The sequence below is a fragment of the Chelonoidis abingdonii genome, chromosome 15 (genome assembly GCF_003597395.2).
Source record: "Chelonoidis abingdonii isolate Lonesome George chromosome 15, CheloAbing_2.0, whole genome shotgun sequence".
In the NCBI taxonomy this organism is placed as follows: domain Eukaryota; kingdom Metazoa; phylum Chordata; order Testudines; family Testudinidae; genus Chelonoidis; species Chelonoidis abingdonii.
The window spans coordinates 34,017,003-34,038,300 of NC_133783.1; the positions used below are offsets into that span (position 1 = coordinate 34,017,003).

General features: G+C 41.5%; 1 protein-coding gene across 2 annotated transcripts in view; it reads left to right on the top strand.

The window, feature by feature from the left end:
* Nucleotides 1-21,298, top strand: part of MYOF (myoferlin) — a 128,477-nt gene that overhangs the window by 19,397 nt on the left and 87,782 nt on the right. For both annotated transcript variants that reach the window (XM_075072695.1, XM_032793123.2), the window contains exons 4-5: nucleotides 19,328-19,436; nucleotides 20,642-20,723. In XM_075072695.1, the coding sequence (XP_074928796.1) occupies nucleotides 19,328-19,436; nucleotides 20,642-20,723 (191 nt within the window). The remainder of the gene's footprint in view (nucleotides 1-19,327; nucleotides 19,437-20,641; nucleotides 20,724-21,298) is intronic.

Here is a 21,298-nt window from a genome sequence, read left to right on the forward strand (position 1 = left end):
GTTAAACCCATTCTTGCCTGGATGAATATTGCAGGAAGCATTGATAAAGTGACATTAAACTAAAAATTATAGACTATTGAACGATGGTTTTATAGAAAATATATCTGGTCTCGTCCTCAGTGGAAGATCTGACAGAACAAGTGTACCTGTGTTTTTTTCTTACTGTTAATGATATTGAAGAAATAGTCATGTTGTATAAAGGGAAAAGACATAACTAAAAGATCGGGGGTAATGCAGTGTTCTTTGTTTTTAGTGCTGGAAGTTTTGTATCCAAGAGTTTTTATGTTTTATGCTTACATTTTTATAAAATGTCAACTAATAGAATGAGAGAGACAATACTTCAAACAACTAATAGAATAACTACCAAGCACAAACTCATCAGAAGCATTCAGTTCCTTGAATTGTTTAAAAAGGCAAACTGTGTATTATTAAAAAAATTAACGTTTGAAAGCTAAAATTAAATAGAATATGTAAGGTCTTGTAAATTAAGCTGGTCAGTATAACTAAAACAAGTAAAATGCTACTGCATAGAACACTTACTCAAATAGCCAGAGAATCATTTTTTCTCAGGGAATTGTGTAGTTCCTGGAATACAGAACTTTCATGTTTGGGATATATGCTTATAAACAGTTTCCTAGACATGTAACAAAGATTTGCAACGCTGCAAAATGCATTTTGTATAAAACTATACGCTATGCATGGAAAGGTTTCACTGCAATTAAATCATGGCCTACTTATGTACAGTATGTAGATAACACTGCAGTATAGATTTTCAGTATTTTGTCATAATTATTATTTGTATTGCCATAGTGCCTGTTAGCCCTAGTTGTGGACCAGGACCCCATTGTGCTAGGCACTGTACAAACACAGAACACGTTTTTCATGGTTCTGAATGGCCTGACAGGGCAATTAATACAAACAATGCTAGAGGCAAAATACAGATGTTTTGTTTTTGTATGATTAAAGCTTTAATTTGTCCTTAATATCAGAACTGAAGGTGTGCAGGAGCCTGAAAACAACGTGCATAGACACACCGCATAAGAGGATGATGTTTAACTTACAGACAATGAAAGTATTAATTACCGTTTAGTAACCTCTCAGAGTGTACTAATTATTTTGTGATTCATAATTTAGGGACAATCCCACTCCCTGCAGCTAACAAGAAGAAATGTTTCTTTGAGGAATGAGTTGGAAAGATATTAGTCATGCATAATTTTTTTCTTGTTTTATGTATAGAGTAAGGAATCATGTGCATTTTGGGTGCAATCCTGCTCCCACTAAACTCCGTGGTAAAACTTCCATTGACTTCACTGAGGCCAGCATTTCACCCTCTATCATAATAAAAAGAGGAATCTTCATAACTGTGATATTTCTAGTCCTCTGCATTCACCAATACGCTAGTCATATATTTCTCATCTCTAATATGCCAAATACTGCATACACCATAAATTCACTAGGGTAAGAAAATATGTGGTATCTGTTTTTATTTGAAGCATCTTAACACGTGTAGGGGACTGCGGAAGACTGTGTCACGGCCTAGCTAGGGTGTCTCCGCTTTCTCGGCGGCCTTGTGAAAAGCCCCTGCTTGCTAAGTGGCTGGTCATTGTAGGACATGGCATGCCAGTTATAACTTGCTTTTAACTGGTTAAAATATGGCCTTAGGCAAAAGTGGCACAATACATTGCTCTGTGGTATAATGTTTTCCCTTTTACTTTGGCATATGTAACCTAGAGTTGTTTTGTTATTGGGTGAATTATGGTATTACTATGTGGTGGTAATGTCCTCCCAGTCCCCAGGCTGAGCTGAGCTTCGGTGCTGGGTTCCCCGCCTAAGTGACAGCAACACCCAGGGTCCCCGTTGCGGATGTGTCACTTTACCTTCATTAAAGCCAAATAACTCACTGTGTGTGTGGGCCTCGTCCTTGCAGAGCACTCAGGCACGTAACAGCATGTTTTCTCAACCTATGAGGCAAATCCTATCCCTTGCACAAACTCTAAATAAATAGGCTTTGTGCAGAGGTGGTCTGTAGTTGTTATGTATGGGAGGTAGTGGAGAATCCAAAACCTTCCCTCAAATATTTGCTTCATGGCTCCTGCTGCAGCCTCAGGGCTGCAGTTTCCTCTACAGCTGCTGCATCTCTATGTTACATGACAGGTTTAACCAGTGGATCCTTATAGCATAGATCCACTGACCATGTCTCTGCACTCTCCCTGAGCCACTCAATTCTCCCTATGCCAGGGCAGATGGAATCCCTGCAGAGCATAATTGTACCACCTGTGCAGGCTGTCCAGTGCCTTCACATCTGCATTGCATAGTAGAACTGCTCAGTTCCCATAGTGTTCAGGACCTTCTGCTGGCTACTACTTGGGCCAAATGATTTGTTTCTAAACACGTATTTATATACATTTGAGTGAACTATCAAAGGAGAAAACAGGGCCAAGTTTACTAATTGACCTACTGAAAACCATAACATCCTTCAAAAGCTTAAAAAAAAAATCCAACAACAAAAAACACCAGAACAACTTGCCCAAAATGGGGAGCCATCTCCCCACCTCTTTCTATAAAGTGATAGAATGTTAACTAAGATCCATGCCACAGTTGTTGCTCTTTCCTCTCCAGCATGGCTGACTTTGTGAAGCTGTAACAAGCTGTGTCATAGCTCTATTGATTGCTGGTATTCTGTGGGAGGAAGCATAAAGCGAACATGTCTGAAACATCCCCATAGTGCGGATGCCCAGCAGTGGTATCACATATATGTAGCACACATCTTTCCCTCTTTTAATAGAAGTGCTGAGTGATACTATCAAAAGATGTCTGTGATTGACAGATCCTATTTTTATCTTGTAATTTTCAGTTCAAGTATCGAGCTCTTATGATACTGAATAATGTGTAAATTCTGCATTTATTGGTACAGTAGTAGTTCCATTTTCACAGCGAACCTTTGTTTGCTTCTTTTTCCTCCTCTGATAGCCAAGTGACTCTCCTGCCTTTGGTGGTACTCCATAAATCCCATCATTGAGTCACTGGTAGGCTATTTGGTGTAATCAAATCTCATATCTTGTAGAGGTTCACCAGGGTCCAAGGGGCCCAGAATGCACTGCATGCCTCTGGTCTCAAGGAAGCCCCTGAAATCATGATATCTGAAGAAAGAAATTGACACAGAAAAGTCTGCCAGCCTTGCTGAGTTCTTGAGATGGATTTTGCATGACATTATCAAAAGATAGGAGAATTCTTATCTGAACCTTTGAATAGGGTCAGCTCAATATCTGGGCTAAGATTCCAGTTGATTCTTATTTTTTCCAAACTAGACAATCTATCCTTAATCCAAAGTCATATTTGCAGACATCAGCCGTGTCTGTTTGTATTTCTCCAAAAAATGGTCAAGGGCTAATCATTACAAATATTGACATTTTTGTTTATGGATAGGAGTTAGCTCACACTTATGTATTCTATGTACACCACAAAAACCGAACAAAGACGACCCCCTGGGAAAGTGACGTACTATATATGGAGCTACACAAAGCATATTCATGCAAAGTAAATAGGAGGATGGTGAAATAACTATTTCACAATCACTAACTGTTTAAGGGTCATGAACTAATGCTCATTTGATGTGTGCACTTGTTTCCCATTAATTTAAAAATAGCCACCATCATTTCCAAAGGAAAAAAGAACAAAACAGTAGGATTTAGAACAAAAGTCACTTGGGATTCACACCAAAGTCATTCTCGTCTTTCACAGCTTCTATTCTTTTAGCACCCTTTTGTATTAAATTTTCAATATTTTATGCAAATAGGTACACTTCTTTGTAAAAATGTTCACACCCAATCAATAATATGGAACAAATTCATTCTAAAGGTTACTATAAATTGCATGTGGGCTTTCATGTTTATTGTCTCTCAATGATTCCAGACGAAATCCATTCAATTTACAAATAATGAGTTTTTTTTAAATTGCCAGGCTTGCAAGCTCAAGCCAGAATCTGAAAGCCACACTGTGTTCTTTCTGTCTCATGCATTATTGACTTTACTGAAATGTATTACAGGTGTAGTTAAAGTGGACAGCTTGAGGTAAAAAATCTGCAGTTGGAATATAAGCATTCTGTTGAAACATAATAATATTATTATTTATTTGTATTACAGTAGCACTTCAGTGCCCCATTCATGGACCAGGACCCCACTGTGCTAGGTGCTGTATAAACACAGCATAAAAAGATGGTCCTGCCCCAAAGAGTTACTAAGGGTATGGCTACACTTACATTTTTGCAGCGCTGGTAGTTACAGCTGTGCTCGTACAGCTGTGTACGGCCAGCACTGCAGTGTGTCCACACTTGCACCAGTTGCAGCGCTGTTGTGAGTGGTGCATTGTGGGCAACTATCCCACAGAGCACCTCGTCCCATTTTGGCGCTGTGGGTTGTGGGAAGGGGACGGAAGGGTGCGGGTCATTCCGCTTCCTGTTGCAACGACCTGGTGCTGCCAGGGAATCGGACCCCGCGCCTAAGAGGGCCCCGCACCTTAAGCATCTTTTTAATTTTTTTTTTAATTTTTTAAAACTTACCCCGTCCCCGGCTGCGGTCTGCTCCATGGTCCCGCTCCTTTGAGTGAAGCGCAGGCGGGAGCGCGGCATGGCCCCGCTCTCCCAGCTAGAGCTCCAGCCAGAGCGTGGCAAGCCCCGCGCCACCCGGGAGCTCCGGCCAGAGCGCGGCAAGCCCGTGACCCGGCTGGAGCTCCGGCCAGAGCGCGGCAAGCCCGCGACCCGGCTGGAGCTCTGGGCCTTTAAATAGCCCCTCGAGTCCTGGGCAGTGAGGGGGTATTTAAAAGTCCTGGGGCTCCAGCTGCTCTGCCACCCTGGTCCTTCAAATAGCCCCCAGAGCCCCACCTCCCTTCTTGCATTCCCCAGCGCTCCGGCGGCTATTTAAAAGGTCCCTGGAGTAGAAGGGGGTTTGGGGGTTACTTAAAGGGCTGGGGTTCCAGCTGCCTCTGCTGCACCCCATGACCTGCCCACACCAGTCCGGCCCCGCCTGCCTGCAGCCAGCTCTGCACCCCATGCCCACAGCCACCTCTGCCAAACACCATGTCCTGTCTCCAGCCAACCCCTGCACACACCCCTGCAGCCCTGCCCAAAGCCAACCAGCCCCCACACACTGCTGCCCACCAGCTCTGCACACTCTGCCCAGCCGCGCACCCCCTGCCCTGTCTCCAGTCAACCCTGCTGCACCACTGCCTGAAGCCAGCCCGCCCACACCTTGTCCTCCAACCAGCCCCACATCCCTTGCCCTGCTGCAGCCAGACCCTACCTCCAGTCAGTCCCCTGCCTTCAGCCAGCCCATGTCCACTGCTGCCCTGCAGTTTCAGGGCATTAACCCTGCAGGGAGCAGCTGGAACCAACACATGTGCACACCCCCAGGGAGTGGCGGGGACCCACACATGTGAAACGGCAGTCATTAATAACCAATCAACAGCATATATGATGCAATGTATATAATTTTATTATTCATATAGTTATGGAAAGTAAAATAATACATGAAAGAAATGAGAGGCTTTTTTTTCCACTTTTTTTAAGTCATCCCTGCTGATCTGTGCTTCTCTTGGTAGTCAATTCCTTTCTCTTGGCAGCCTTCTCCTTTATCTGGCAGCCTGTTCCTTTTCATGGTTTCCTTATCCCTCCAGTCTTTGCAACTTTTTTATTTCTGTGGAATACAGATTCATAACTGCTTTCACCATCTCTTCCTTAGTTTTTTTCTTAAGCTTTGCAGTCTTTCAGAAGTCTGCACTGATGAGCAGTATTCAAGGTCACTTAAAAAAAAAACACAGAGAGATAAACTGTTAATACAGAGCCTGCATTGTTTTTAAGAGTTTTTGTAGCATCATTTTACACATTCTGAGCATAGCAGAGAGAGGCCGCAGCTGCAGATAGAGATGGCGAGTTTCCCCACACGCGGCTCACAGGGGAAGGGGGGACTGCCACGTGGGGGGGTTGCTTCACTGTGGAAGCCATGGGGTTTCCTGTGACTGTTGGAAAGCAAAGAGCAGCTACAGGGAAATAACACTGACCCTACATCCACTCTGCCCAGCAGCACTCTCAGAGCCATCTTGCACACGCAGCTCACCTGGGAAGGGGTGGGGTGGGGTTGCTTCACTCTGGAAGCCATGGGTTCTGTGACTTGTGGAAAGCAAAGAGCAGCTACAGGGATCAATGGGCTATTCCACATCTAGGCATGCTTGCAGGCAGACATAGCCCCCTGCTCCCAAAACATTGCATCCTTATAATAAAGCTTCTTACCAGAACAGGCTCCTCTGCTGGTTCCTCACTGCCAAGTCCCAGCGGCTGCGACTGGCTAGCTTTTCTTCTGGCTGGAAAATAGCTCCTGGCTGCATGACTCTTGGGAGTCTCCAAACCCTCAGTAACCTCCCTTTCGGGTTCCTCTACACCTCCCCTCCTCTCCAGGCTCTGAGCCCAGGGCAGTGGAGTGCGAAGCAATGACCGAGAGGGCTGAAAAGGTATGCTGGGATACCTCCTAATACCCTGGAGGCCAATTACAGCGCTGGTGAGTGTCCACACCTGATGACCACCGCTGCATCACCAGCAGCTGAATTCGCTACACCCGTAGCGGACCCAGGTGTACAGCCAGCGCTGCAGACAGGGAGTTGCAGCGCTGGCTGATCTTTGTAAGTGTGGACACCTGCTAAGTTGCAGCGCTGTAACCCCCTCACCAACGCTGCAACTTGCAAGTGTAGCCAAGCCCTAAGTAGATGACAGAGTTCACTCTCTGATAGGTAAACTGGCTGTATAACCTGAAAAAAGAGCACAGTTAAGAGGTCTTTCAAAACATAGTTACATATATGTAGTTCTTCAGTGTTCTAAAGAAATCCAGTGCCTCACATTCAGCAGCAACAGAATAGGAGTAGTGAAATGCACGGTTTGTTTTTTTTCTTGAAATGCTCCACTACTATATAACTAGACCTGCCTTTTGCAGGCAGTTATTCATGCTCACTCACAGTAAGGAACAGCTGAGGTGTAGGGTTTTTTTTTCCCTTTTGTAAGGTGTTAGTGGTATATTACTAAAATGATGGAGACTTCCTCTCCCCTGCACCCAAAAAAAGTCCCATTGACATCAGTGGAATGAGGAATTGACCCTATATGCATAAATAACAAGGGAACTATTTATAAATTCTCAATGGGTTTGCAGCAGTGGCAAATTACACAATTCTGTTCATTCCACCCTAATTCCTGTTTCTTTTTAAAATCTCTTTGTGAATCAGGCCAAATTTTTTTTTATTTGTGAATGATTTTGTTTTTCCATATGGTGAGTAGCCAAAAGAATGCATAAAATCCTCCTGGCATGTTTCTTCCAGTGCACTTCAGTCCTGAACTGCAACATTGCACAATGCCCAAAAGAGAGAGGAGACTGCAGAACAGGCTGCTTTAGGCTACCACACATGGCAGTTTTGGGATATGTTCAAACACAGTACAGTGCCTAGCACTGGCCTCTAGGCACTACTGTAATACAAACAAATAACCACAATGGAGAATAGGAGATCATCACATTCACTTTACCCGTGAAACTTGTCATGATTTGGATTCAAGCCTGCAGAGGTGAAAGCCTATTGCACATACCTATTGTAGGCCATATCCTGTTCACCTTAGTCTCAGGAGGACTTTGAAATGAATGTGACTAGTCCAAATGAGTAAGGCAAACAGGACTTGGCCCTGTGTGAATACTGTGTCTAAGGGCTCCCATTGTTATTCACTTTTTATTTTGCTGTCTGAGGGGAAGTTTTTAGGCTTAAGTTTGAGTATGGGGGAGTTTCCTCCTACAGGCCTCATTTATCTTGTGCTGGAGTGAGGTGGGGGCAATAATTTATATCACCTGTTTTGAGGGTACAGCTTACTCCGTATCTGTCTTTCAGCCAGCTCTGCTGACTGTCACACAAGGTAGAATGGAACCATAGGTCTCACCTATCCCGCCTCCCCATCCTTCCCTGCCCAGTCACTCACAGGGAGTGTATCAGGCACATAACTCTAGCCCTGCTCCCCCATCCCTGGAGCAAAGATCTGGGCAGATGCTATAGAACAAGGACACAGTCTCCTAAAAACTACCGTACCTGCATGTACTGTAGGTCGGTATTACACAGTGCAGGAGAACCAGTCGAGTAGAATTTTCCTTGCTTTTACACGCTGCCAAAACACTACTCATCGTTGTGGTATGTTTCTGCAATTAGGCTAATGTGAACATTATGCATATTTTTCTATTTCCTCTGGAACCAGAATTTACTGCTACTTGCAGAAATTTTACTGTAAGAGCAGACTAATATTAAATGAATGTTCATCATGACACAAAGCCTGACCCACTGGAAAAGCAATTACATTAAAAAAGCCCAAACGACACTGTTATAATGTCCACATAGATCACTCCAGGGACAGACAAAAAAAGCTTTCACATGCCAAAGTGCAGAGCTGACTTTTCCCATATAAAAATGTCTGAGAAGAGAACACATCTGTTTTCCATTATGTTGTTAGTCTAGTCAATGTTTAGAATCTTTCATTCCACTAGGAAAATGAATCTATATAGTGTAAGGAAAATGTAATAGTTAGGGTCACTGTCAGTAACTGAAGTACAAAGGGTAGATTACAAAATTACAAATACCACAATCTCTACAGGAAGTTACACTGTGGTCTGATTAAGTGAAGTGATTTTATTCCATGTGTAGGAGGGCAAGTCACTAGTTGTACACATTTTTCCAAACTGAGTAATTAGTAACCTGGCAACACAGAGGAAAATAGGCTGGGCACACCCTTCTGTTTGGTGAAGAATGTAGTCCCAAATCTACAGCAGGGAAGGTTAACTGCAGCTCACTGTTGAGACACTGTTAGATTTGTAATTATAACTGTTTAATCAATTTCTTAACTTGGCACCAAAAATATTTAGACCCTCCTCTTGCAATTGGATCCGTGTGGGTAGAACTCTGTGCCTGACAGTGGGGCGGCATGCATGTAGGAGTCTGCCTTCATAGATCTGAGGTTTGGAGCCTTACATATTAAAGTCTCTTCTGATTTCCCCTGAAGAGTTCACCTTTGTAGATGATGATGTGCATGACATTTTTCTTGTCAAATCTATGCACCTGCAAAAAGCAGTATCAAATAATTAATGAAGATTAAAATAAGTACTACTTCTGTTTGAACAAATATATTTAGCTGTAACAGTATGTATTAGAAGATTGGGCTTGAAGGTCTAGGATGGACTTTACCATGTAACAGATACAGCCAGCAAGAATGTTTGGATATAAGCCATTATAATATATGCAGGAGGAGCAAGGATGATGGTGACGAATCAGTGTGCTTCCACTGAAATCAGTGGTGCTACCTTCGCTCCTTTATGGGGATATGGGGCCAGTCACATCTGTGCCATAATTAATTACTTGCTTCCCAGCCTGAAGAGGTGGGACTATGGAGAGGCAGGAGACAGATTAATGGACACCTGGGCCATACAAAAAGGACTAAGAGCAAACCCTATCAGGAGTTGGAACCCCAGGTGACCAGTTTGCCCTGAACCAGGGCATGTAAGGTAAAGGGTATTCCAGAGGTAAACAACATGGGAGCTGTGAAGAAATGAGGCACAGAACCCAGAAAGGGCAAGGAGCAGGGCCCAAAGAGTGGGCTGAAGGGAAGACCCAAAGGGCAAAGGGACCTTTTTGTGTGATGGGCACTTTTTAGTTTGGACTCTTGGTACCCTGGAAGGGGTTATGTTTGTTGTGACTTGGCTAGAGGGCTAAGCCATAGCTCCAGCACAGAGGTGTGTGTGGAGAGCTGAGTAGGCTCACCTCAGGGAGGGAAACTGAGGAAGGAGTGCTGGCAGAGCTACACTTGACCAACAGGGGATGCTATGGAGCAGCTACACCTTTATGATATACCTCAGTTTACACTGGCTGAGGTCTCAAGAATGCTATACAGAAAGATAACTTCATACTACAACAGAGAGAAACATCAACTTCTTAGTTAGTGCTGTGAGTTAGGATTTCCTGATACTAGCACCAATGGATTACTTAGCTATGTCAAAAGTACAATGTTATGTTTAATGGTTACTTACCTGTAGTTTATAGAGTCTACTTTTTTGAAATCGGGCAAACACTATAGGCCTAGCACTGATGTAAATACTCTTGAAATTGTGGATTTATCTTTGAAATCAGCTACTGTACATGAGATCCAATTTCGAGCTCAAAAGCTAAATCTGATTATACAAGAAAGTGCTTTTACTGCTCAAATTGTACTCCTGGAGGTTTCCTACTGTGCTGTTTGAAAGTTACAGCATTTTCAAATGAGGGCACCACGATAATTTTGTTTAGTCAGGGTAGGTAGGTATGAGGAAATGAAGCTTAATTTGGAAAATTTCAAAACCATCATGATTCTTGAACATGTGTCACAGGATGCAAGGGTGTGGTTGATGAGACTCATCCAGATAATATGCGAGTCTAATCTTCTTATTGGTTTTGTAAATTCTATCTGAAGTATTACACATTTATGCATATTGAATGATTCAGGTAACCTATCATTTAAAAAAAGCACTGCCAGCTATATTAAACCAAACTAGCAAAAGTTATGAAACTCTGCAACAAGTAAACAAAAATAAATACTGGGAAAGCCTCTGTTTCTCCCCAGAATCAGAGTTAGCTTTACCATTTGTAGACAGGCCTGTTTAAATGATTGCCCCACCTGCAGAAGTGAAACTTCGCTACTTGTTCTTTTCAACCCCAGTGATTGGTTTACATCTGTTAATATTGATGTTTATGTTTCCAGGACTATCTAAATGAGGAAAGAGCTAGCAACTATGTAAGAAAGAGAGAAGATAGATTAAATTCTTCGACAGATTTCTAGCTCCCTCAAATTAGGTGGCTCCACAGCATTGGGAATCATAGACCAAAGGGCAAATCCTCTTCTTCTAGTTTTGTTTCCAACTTTGTCCAACTGTTTCAGTGATTGTCTTCAGGATAACTGATTTTCACATAGAAAAGGTGGCTTGCATCTCTTTAGAGTTCTTGTTTAGTGAAAGCAAACCTAATCTAACCATCCCCACGTGAAACACAGATTGGCCAAGTACACTGGTGGGTGGTGATCAATTTTTCTCCTCAGTGTGAAATGTCAAGTAAATATGGTCCCCATGTTGCACAGCTTGTGGGACACTGAACCCAAAGAGAAACAATTTTTGTCTATTTCTGTGGAAAACCATCTATTACTGTCTCCTAGGCTCAGCCCACACTAATATTTGAAGCCATGATTGACAGCACTTATGATCAACAACCATTACCAAATTTTGGCAATACAAATTTTAGCATAATTTGGCCCTTTCTCCTTAGTGGCCAAAACATGGTTGAAGGGACAGGTGGCAACCAGGAATACAATAGACCTCCTAGTACAAAATATTCTGTGCACTCATTAAATATCTCATTGTAGTTTTTCCTAATCTTACTTCACCCAGAATTGAAAGTTAACATAGTTTACCAGAAGATGGATGCTTTAAATTTCTTACTTTGTTGTGTATGCCTAAAAGAAAGAAAAGTAAAAAAGTAAGAGATTTCTGATTACAGTAACAGTGAACCAGAAGGCACTCAGCAATTACTTGTTGAGCAATACTGTATGTCCATTGGTACTGCTACATGTTTCACTTTGGCCCCTCAGCTATTGTTTAATATGTGTGCTGTTCTCTAACAGGTACAACTAAGAATACCGCATGCTTACTCCTAAACATGTTATATAGATACCTTCTTCCAGTCTCACTCTCAAGCACACTCCAAAATAGCCTGATGAAGAAACCTATTCCACTGAGATTTCAGTCCAGTTTTGCAGCCCTCTGAAGTTTAAATAGTGTAGTTCAGATAAAATCTGGATTAGCATTTGAACTTTTGGGTGTTTGTATAAACCGACCCTCTAATTCTTTGAGGTTTGCCCATCATTTGTTGTTAAATAATACTGCAATATGAGAAATTAAATAAGAACATTAACATAATGCATGTCCCAAACATCTCAGTTTGAATTTTTATCATAGATTAAATACTCATGATTACAAAACAGCAGAAATGGGTTCAAGCCCGTTTGGATCTGAATTTCAAACACCATCCTGTTCAGGAGTGTGTGTAGTCAGGGATTTGGCTGGAGCACCTCTCTGCACAACAGAATCATTTTGATGTGAACAATTTGGGCATATTTCCATTGACTTCAGAGGGCACTGGATTAGGCCAATAGGGGAAGATTCTCTCATTTACCAAGATCTGCTTGACACAGGAAAGGCAGGCATGCTACTCAGAAAAATGGTACATCTCTCTGATTCTTTACCATGTGTAGCTTCAACCCTGGTCCTGGGGCAGGTTGGAACACCCCTAGGTTGCCCCTGTATTAGCTTCCACACCCCATCCCTGGTGTAAGGGGTATGTGAGGTATTGCTGCTGCACTCTGGTAATTGTCAGCTGTCAGCCTCTTGGGGACCACTGCAAACTGGTATATGGGCCATCTGCCAGTGAAGAATCCCTATGTGCAGACACCCTGACACACTCCTTATGCCAAGGATGGGAGGAGGAACCAAGTAAGCTAGCTTTATGCCAGCTGAAAGCTCTGCTGGGGAAATTTTCAGCTGGACAGCATCTGGTTCCTTTGTGCCATTGAGTGCTGCTTAGAGATCAGACTGGGGAGAGAATCTGGCCCATAAATGATATTTTATAATGTAATTTAGATGTATACACCCTGCCCATGTCATGCACCCTATCCATATTGTTGTTGTTTAACTAGAATTGCCTTTAACATCCATCAAGCAATATCATAGTACATCATCTCCTTCCCTTTAAATCCTTTCTATAACCCAAGAAAGATATTTAAAGTTAATTGTTACATTTTAATTATAGATGAATGTAGTATTTTTTGCTACAACAAATTATTGTACTTTCAAGGCCTTTCTGAGAGTATTGTCCTGATTGCAGTTTAGATTACATGCATTTTGTAGTGTTTATGGAGAATCCATTCTATGATGTGTGCTGGTCTTTTATAATACCGAGTATAGCAGCTGGGTCGCATGAGTTCATACCAGGTTTTGGTTTGGACTAGAGAGAGTTTAGTTAGCTACAACCAGAGCAGGAAACCATCAACTTGAGCTCCACCCTGAGTAAAGATACATAACAAACTTCACCACCTGTGGGTCTATGCTGCTGTAAATGACTCAGTTTGGGCATTTCTTCAGCCACAGAAATATTTCAAAACTCTATACGTGAGGTGCTAGCTGGAATCCCTGAAGTTCTGAATGTGAGTGATGACATATTAGAATTTGGCATCACATCTGAAAAGTATGATACTTCACTAGCAGCTGTTTTTGAATAAGTGCAGGAGCAGAATCTCATGTTAAACCCAGACAAATGTGAGTACAATAAACCCACATTAGAATTTTTTTGGTATATATTCTCCAAAGATGGCATCTCTGAAGATCCTAAGAAAGTGAAGGACAGTCACAATGCCCACTCTGCCCATGTAGCAGAGCATGTAGACATTCATAGCTGTTAGGGCTTTCAAATTATTGTGGCAGATTCATTCTGAGATTAGGCACTATCACACAGACTCTGAGAGCTCTAACCAGGAAAGATTAAATACGAGTGCGGTCAGATGAATATCAAAATAAATTTGACGAACTAAAGAAATCCCTTACCCATAATGTAGTCATGTCATATTTTGACTCCAGTAAGAGAATTGAACTTTTAATAGATGCTAACCCTGTTGGATTAGAAGCAGTCCTCACACAGGTTGACCAATGTGTTCAAATTTACACCATTGCTTATGGAAGAAAGGCTCTTTCACCCACAGAACAATGATACTCTGAGACAGAAAGAGAAGCTCTTGCTGTAGAATGGGGATGTTCCCATTTTCATTTATACATTTACAGATGTCATTTCTTGATTCTTACTGATCACAAGTCCCTTGAAACAACCTATGATCAATAATCCTTCTTTTTGCCCATCAGCTCTCATTGAGCAATGGATGCTCAAACTACAAGGTTATGACTACGAAGTTATCTTTTGGTCTGGAAAGGATAGCCATGCAGACTACTTCTCCAGGTACCCTATTCCTGACACACTTAATCACAACACTAGCATATAACATATAATAACTTCCTCCTCTCAGACACCATTCGCAAAGCTCTCTTGTTACAACAACTAAAGAGAGCTGCAGTGTCTGACACATCTCCAAATGATGATCACAACCATTTGAAGTGATCACTGGAAAGAACTGCATAGTTTACAGCATTTGACTCCTGAAACATAAGCTGTTCTATGATCATTTGCCCATGTTAAAGGTGAACTTACTGTCACAGACGATGACCTCCTACTCCAAGATACAGGACTTGTTGTTCTGCATTTGTTCTGGGATCACATATTTGATTTGATTCACAAAGGTCACCAAGGACTGGTAAAAACAAAATTCCTGCTCAGAGAAAAAGTCTGGTTCCTGAGAATTGATAGCCTTCCTGAAACTCTCCTTAAATCCTACAGACGATAAACCAGGCAGGAGTTCTGGAAAACCACATTCCTCCTCTACACGTCTCTTCTGCCCACATCCCCACAGGCAGAAGTTAGCATGAATTTTTGTGATCTCCCTAATGGAAAATATTTACTGGTTATTAGATGGTACTATTCTCAAAATCCTGAAGTTGAACTGATCATCACTACTTCTGCTAATGCTGTTATACCCAAACTAGACAAGATTTTGTCAGCCTGTTGCATACCTGCTGTTATTAAAACTGACAATTTCAAGACTTGCAGTTTGCTCAATTTGCAGAGTATCTTGGTTTCAAACTTGCTCTGCGCTGGCTGCAAGCCAATGGAGAAGATGAGAGGTTTATGTGACCGCTCAAGAAAGCACTATGAATTGCTGCAGCTGACGGATTGGATGAGAAACAGAAGTTATTTAATTTCCTCCTCGGTTTTCAAACCAATCTCCACTGTTCAACTACCATGGTGCCAGCATCTCTTTTATTCGGCAGACAACTAAGAACAAAACTGCCACAAGCTGAGAGAAGAGCAGATGATGAACCCCTACATCAGGGGTAGGCAACCTATGGCACGGATGCCGAAGGCCGCACGCGAGCTGATTTTCAGTGACACTGACCGGTGCCCAGGTCTTGGCCACCAATCATGGGGGCTCTTCATTTTAATTTAATTTTAAATGAAGCTTTTTAAACATTTTAAAAGCCTTATTTACTTTACATACAACAATAGTTTTGTTATATATTATAGACTTTCTAATGTTTCTAAAAATATTAAAATGTATTACTGGCATGTGAAACCTTAAATTAGAGTGAATAAATGAAGATTTGGCACACCACTTCTGAAAGGTTGCCAACATCAACTTGATAATAAAGTGAAGCTTGTCATGAAAAGATACGCCGACCAGTGCAGGCCAAGACCACTTCTTTCAATGTGGGAGATGTAGTTCTCTCCAGAAACTTTCAGCTCAGCAACAAACTCTCTATGCCCTTTTATCCTGAGCTTTACAAGACCACAGTTGTCAGAGGCACGATGGTCACTGCTCCGAGAGGACAAAGTCACACAAAATGCATCTCACATCAAACCACTTTGTGGCACTCATATTCTCACAGTACAAGAAGATGATGATGATGATGATGACGACAACTTTACACACTGAATCCCTTGTACTCTCTCCAAGGCAAGTGAGCAAGTTAACCCTCTGTGCTTCAGAGGTTGAAAGTCATTCAAAAAGCAGTGGCCATCAACCTCCAGTGCATTTGAAGGACTACATAACGTAAGTAATGCTACATTTATGTCACAGAGGTCACAGAATCCGTGACCTCCAGAGACCTCCCTGACATTTTCTCCTTCAGCCCCACGGGCCATCAGCAGGGGCCCTCCTCAGGGTTCTAGCCACAGGCGACAGCCTCATGGGGGGAGGAGGGAGAGCTTGGGCAAACAGCTGGGAGTGTACCCGTTTTCTCTTTGGGAAATGTGGTCACCCTGCAGCTTCCTCCACTGTGGGCAGGGGCCCCCACCCCCCTGCAGCTTCCAGCCATTGTGGGTAGAGGGGGAACCTTGCAGCTTCCAGCCACCACAGTGGCGGGGGAAACCATGGAGCTGCAGCAGCCTTAAGTGCTAGATCCCCCCTGCTTCCCATTTTGTCACAGTTGTTTTTAATAAAAGTCACGGACAGGTCATGGCTTCCATGAATTTTTGTTTATTGCTCGTGACCTGTCTGTGACTTTTACTAAAAACAACCATGACAAAATCTTAGCCTTAAACATGTGTTTTTGTGAATGTGTTGAACAACCATCAAACTTTTGACATTGCTTTATTTATTCTGTGCTGCTTGTATTTTATTCATTAGGTGGATGTATTTCAAAGTGGTGAGTTTAATAATTGTTGTTTAATTTAAAGTTTGTGGGGGGAAAAGGAGGAATGTCATGTTTATAGAGAATCCATTCCAGTATCCATGCTGGTCTTTTAGAGTATCGAGAATAGCAGCTGGGTCATGTGAATCCATTCCAGATTTTGATTTGGATTAGAAAGACTTGAGTTAGCTAAAAGGAGAAGCTGCATGTTGAATTTGCGGTCTGTGAGTTACAAGTTTAAACCAGTGGTCTGTGGAATCGTACTTTACTGCATCTGTATGATTCATTCCAGAAACTCCTAATCAGTTAGGACACAACACACTTCTCATGAGTTCTTTTTGAAATGTGTTAATGAAATGCAACAGCTGCTGGGAAGAGCATGGAGATACTTTTGCAACTAATAAACTGTGTTGTGAATCTCCTCTTATGCACAGCACAATTCCACAGAACAATACCTCCAATTCTGCAGCTTTTATTAAAATTAGTAAGTTGCTGTCTATAAAACAAATGAAGCAGGTGTTAGTAATGTTAAACTTGGGTTGTAAAAGACGTTACTATGAACTAGAACTAGGATTTTCAGAGGAACCTAAGGCACCCAGCTGCCACTGAATTTCACCTCCCCCTCCAGACTTGTGAGCCCAGCCCCCAGCCAAGCCTTCGTGCCTATACAGCTGTTTTTAGTGCCACAGCACCAGCCGAAATCTGTAGGCCCTGGCTCTGAGACTCTCTGCCACAGTTTTAAAATGTAGTGCAGACAAACCTGGGTGTTGAAGCTCTTGGCCCCCTTAGAAAGTCCCAGCCTGGAAGTACTGTAGGAAGTTTGCATTTTTAAGCTCTTAGGGGTTGTCACAGAAAAGTGCAAAGTGCAGCTCCTTTTGATTTCAAGGGTATTCAAAGGGGGCACTCAGCACCTTGCAGGATGCAGCCCTGATGTTGTATGTTCTGTTTTTCTCATAGCGTACAATACTGGGGTGTATTGTTATATAAATTACAGTACTCATGTCCATGACACAGACCTAGGTATGGTGCTCCTAAAATCCATTCCCAAATCTGACATCAGTGCTGTCCTGAGGGTACAGATTGGCTGCCTGCACTGCCATGAGAGAAACCAGGATTTGGTTCCTGGGCTTGCTGTCTTGCACCCCAGGTTGGACACGACTGAGATAGCAGTAGAGGCTGCATGATCAGCCCATGGGAAGAATTAGTGTACATCTTGTGATGTTTCCCTTCATTTAACAAGTCATTCATAGAATCATAGAATATGATGGTTGTGAGGGACCTCAGGAGGTCATCTAGTCCAACCCCCTGATCAAAGCAGGACCAATCCCAACTAAATAATCCCAGCCAGGGCTTTGTCAAGCCTGACCTTAAAAACCTCTAAGGAAGGAGATATTGAGGCTGAAAGTATCCAGTTAGTCTTTCTGTAAAGAAAAACATACATAATGAATAGACTGGAACAACCTAGAATGTATATTTATATTGAATGGTTAGTACAAAATGAATTCTAATGCACTTTGCAAACAATAAGGCACAGAAAATGGCTAAGATATTAGATTTGCACCTTGAATTTGGAAAATGCTGTAGGATCCTTGGCTTCTGCCTGAAAAGCCACCAATGGCTGTCCAAAGGGACCTCAGTGTAAGCTCTCAAGTGGAGGATTTTTCTTACAATTTGGCAGTAATACTGCAGAGCTCTTTGCAAAGTGTGTTATGTTTAATATTTGCACAGTAAATTTAGCCAGGGTTATCTCGTCTGCAGAGATCGCAGTTATTCTAGGAATCTACTTCATGATTTGAGCAAACCATCACTACATACCCAGAGTATAATTTCAGTTAGGAAATGCCTCATTTTTTACATTTACAGATAAGTTGCACTATCAAGGCGTGTATATTGTATTATTCATCTGTAAACACCTTATTATGTTCTTAGATCACGTACGTTAAGTCTATGAATAAGACTTGATTTAGCCATAGGCTACAACAACTTCTTCCAGCATAACACAAGACTGTTAGCCCTCAGTGGTAGAATTCTGCCTGAAGAAGGGAGGTTTGCACTGGCACAAAGTATTCACAGCTTCATTCTTCTGAGAGGACTGGAGTTGTCCAGTGCAGCCCCGAAGTGGACAAAGCTGCCTTGGGAGTGGGCATGAGCTAGCAAATTTTCTGGACCTGACAGAGCTTTTGTTGAAGCACAGTCTGCACTCTGCTCTCAGAAGGCCCAATCAAGAGCATTGTCTGTGTTGTCAATAGGTCGGTAGATTAATTCTGTGATGCTTACAAGTAAATCAATTATAGCCATCTGTTTCTTTATCTTTCTTCTTCATATATACAAAGCTTTGATACCTAGCTGTGCTGTAGTGCTTTTCATGTGTAGATCTCAAAATGCTTTACAAAGGGAGGTATCATTATCTCCAGTTAACCAATGGGTAGTCTGTGGCTCAGAGCGGTAAACTGGTTTGTCCCAGATGAATGGCTGTACATACAAGCAACACACACACACAGATTATACTCTGCTGTACATTAAAACGTTAATTAATAACATTTACAGACCTAAGAAGTGCCTATGCCTACACTGTGAAATGCATTTTCCGATAGCTGTAACCCGCATTCTCCTGTATTCTATTTCCTCACTTCTGTTTGCAAGCCTCACTCATTGTGTTAAGTCTTAAAGGGAGACTATAAACTCTTTCAGGTCAGAGTTGTCTTCAGTGAAACAAATAGCACATTTTGGGGACCAAATAAAAAATGAACAGTTAATAGCCTACAATTAGAAAATAATTGCAATATTTTAGTTGCTTTTATTTGCTTTCAAGTCTTTATATGCTCTACTCTTTTGGAGCCATTTGGTTATGTAAGGGACAGCAAGCATTAACTGGCTACAGATAACAGGATACTTCTGTCTGCATAATACACAGAGTATACACTAATGTAATATCTGTTCCACTTTTCTTTCAGATTAATTGGAAATGCATCAGTAGCACTTAAGGAACTTGTAGGCAACCAGAGTAGATCTCTTCCCTTCAAGCTTATTTCCCTGCTAAATGAAAGGGGAGAGAACACGGGCGTGAGTGATTTCCTTATCTTTATTTTACTGATTTATTGAATTAAATGCTCTAACAAGAGGGTTTAATATGAAACAAAAACATTTCAAAATCATTTTAGTTTGCTTTATAGATAAAATTATTAGTGATTTTTATACGTCAACACCATCTAAACGTTCAATACGGACAAATATATTTTAATTAAATATGTTGGTTTTCAGTAATATGTATATGACCTAGAGCATATAGTTAATGAGAATCAACATAGCACTAGATGTTTAGAGAAAAAATGGCATTTACTTGCTTAATTGCCGGTTTGAGTTCCCACATGCAGGTTTTGCTGCATACCTTGTGAAAATCAGCTACTGTGATTCTGGAAAGCACTTCATAAACCTATTTAAAAGTCCATGCCTCTTCAGAACAGTACTTAAATACTTAGACGTAAGCATGTGCTTAAAGTTAAGCCGGTGATTAATTGCTGTCCTGAACAGGGACCCTTTCCTGCATCAGGAGCATAGTACATACCTGGAAATACACATTTATGTGCTCAAAGGCAAGAGCAAGACCTTACTGCAAATTTCAGGTATCTTCTCTGAAGCAATTCAGAGTCATCTATATTTTGTCATGTACTTTTTTGTTGACTCTTTGTTATACTCTGTTAACGTTTTAGTGTTGAGAAGTGCCACGAAGTGCTGCAGACCACGGTATAACCAGTATTGTAATGAGACGGGAAAAAGACACCGTGCTTATTTATAGGGTAGAAATGTGGTCTGAGAGTTAGAAAAGCTGTATTCTACCTCCAGCTCAGAGTTGCTTTCACATTGAACAGATCATTTTCTAGTTTTCTGCCTCAATTTTCCCATCTGTAAAATGGGGATCATACTACTCACCTGGCCTGCATGGGTAGTATGAGGCTTTAATTAATTAAATGTATAGAATGCTGTTAAATCATTGGAACTCAGTATGAGAGGATTTTCTAAATGTCATAAATACAGTAGCTCAATTTCTCAAATATATTTTCAGATTAATTGCAAAGAGCATGGCCTGTAGTCTTTGTATGTGTATACTAACGTAGCAGGCGATAATTCCCATTTATTACTTTGTTTTTCAATTTGTCATTGTAAACTGTAGTACAGATACTTGTTTGCTGTTAATGTTGACTTGCAGGACCATTTGTTTATCCTGCTTTAAGTCAATTATTAATATGTAACTATACATTTCTACACAGGCAACAATTGATGTAGTGGTAGGATATGAGCCACCAGCAAATCCAAATGATCCAGGGGGGACCAATGCACAAGGCACTGCAGGTATTTCATCTTTCTTCAAAATATTATATTCAGGTCATGCAAGGGAAAGATAGACTTGTTCATCAGAAAGAATGGAAAGTAACTGACAAGCAAGCATGTCTAAACTGGCTTAGGGTAAGGTAGTCAGACTGTAGATGCTTCAGAATTGAAGAACTGGAACTTTTGTTTCCTGTTAAAATATGTTCTATCTTCAGGCTTTATCTGACACTACTGTCTTCAGTGGGAACAGTATTACCGAGGATAGTTTAGATCAAAAGCACTTTAAAGGCTGATGTGCAATATTTTTTTTAAGAAAGAACCTTTATTACAACACACAGAAAAACTGCAATAAAGAAATCTGATGCTGTAGGGAAGGCCAGCAAAAACAAGGAAATGCATAGCTGGGAGAATATACTCTAAATCCTTGAATACCAAGACATATTGGAAAAAAAAGAATGCCTCATCCACAGTAGATTGTTATTGGAGGACACTGTTATGTGTCATATTAGGCCCCAGATTTGATTACCTCTATCATTTTTATAAACTAGTAAAGAAAATTCTTTGGATTCTAAATGTTTATTAAATGAATCTCCTAG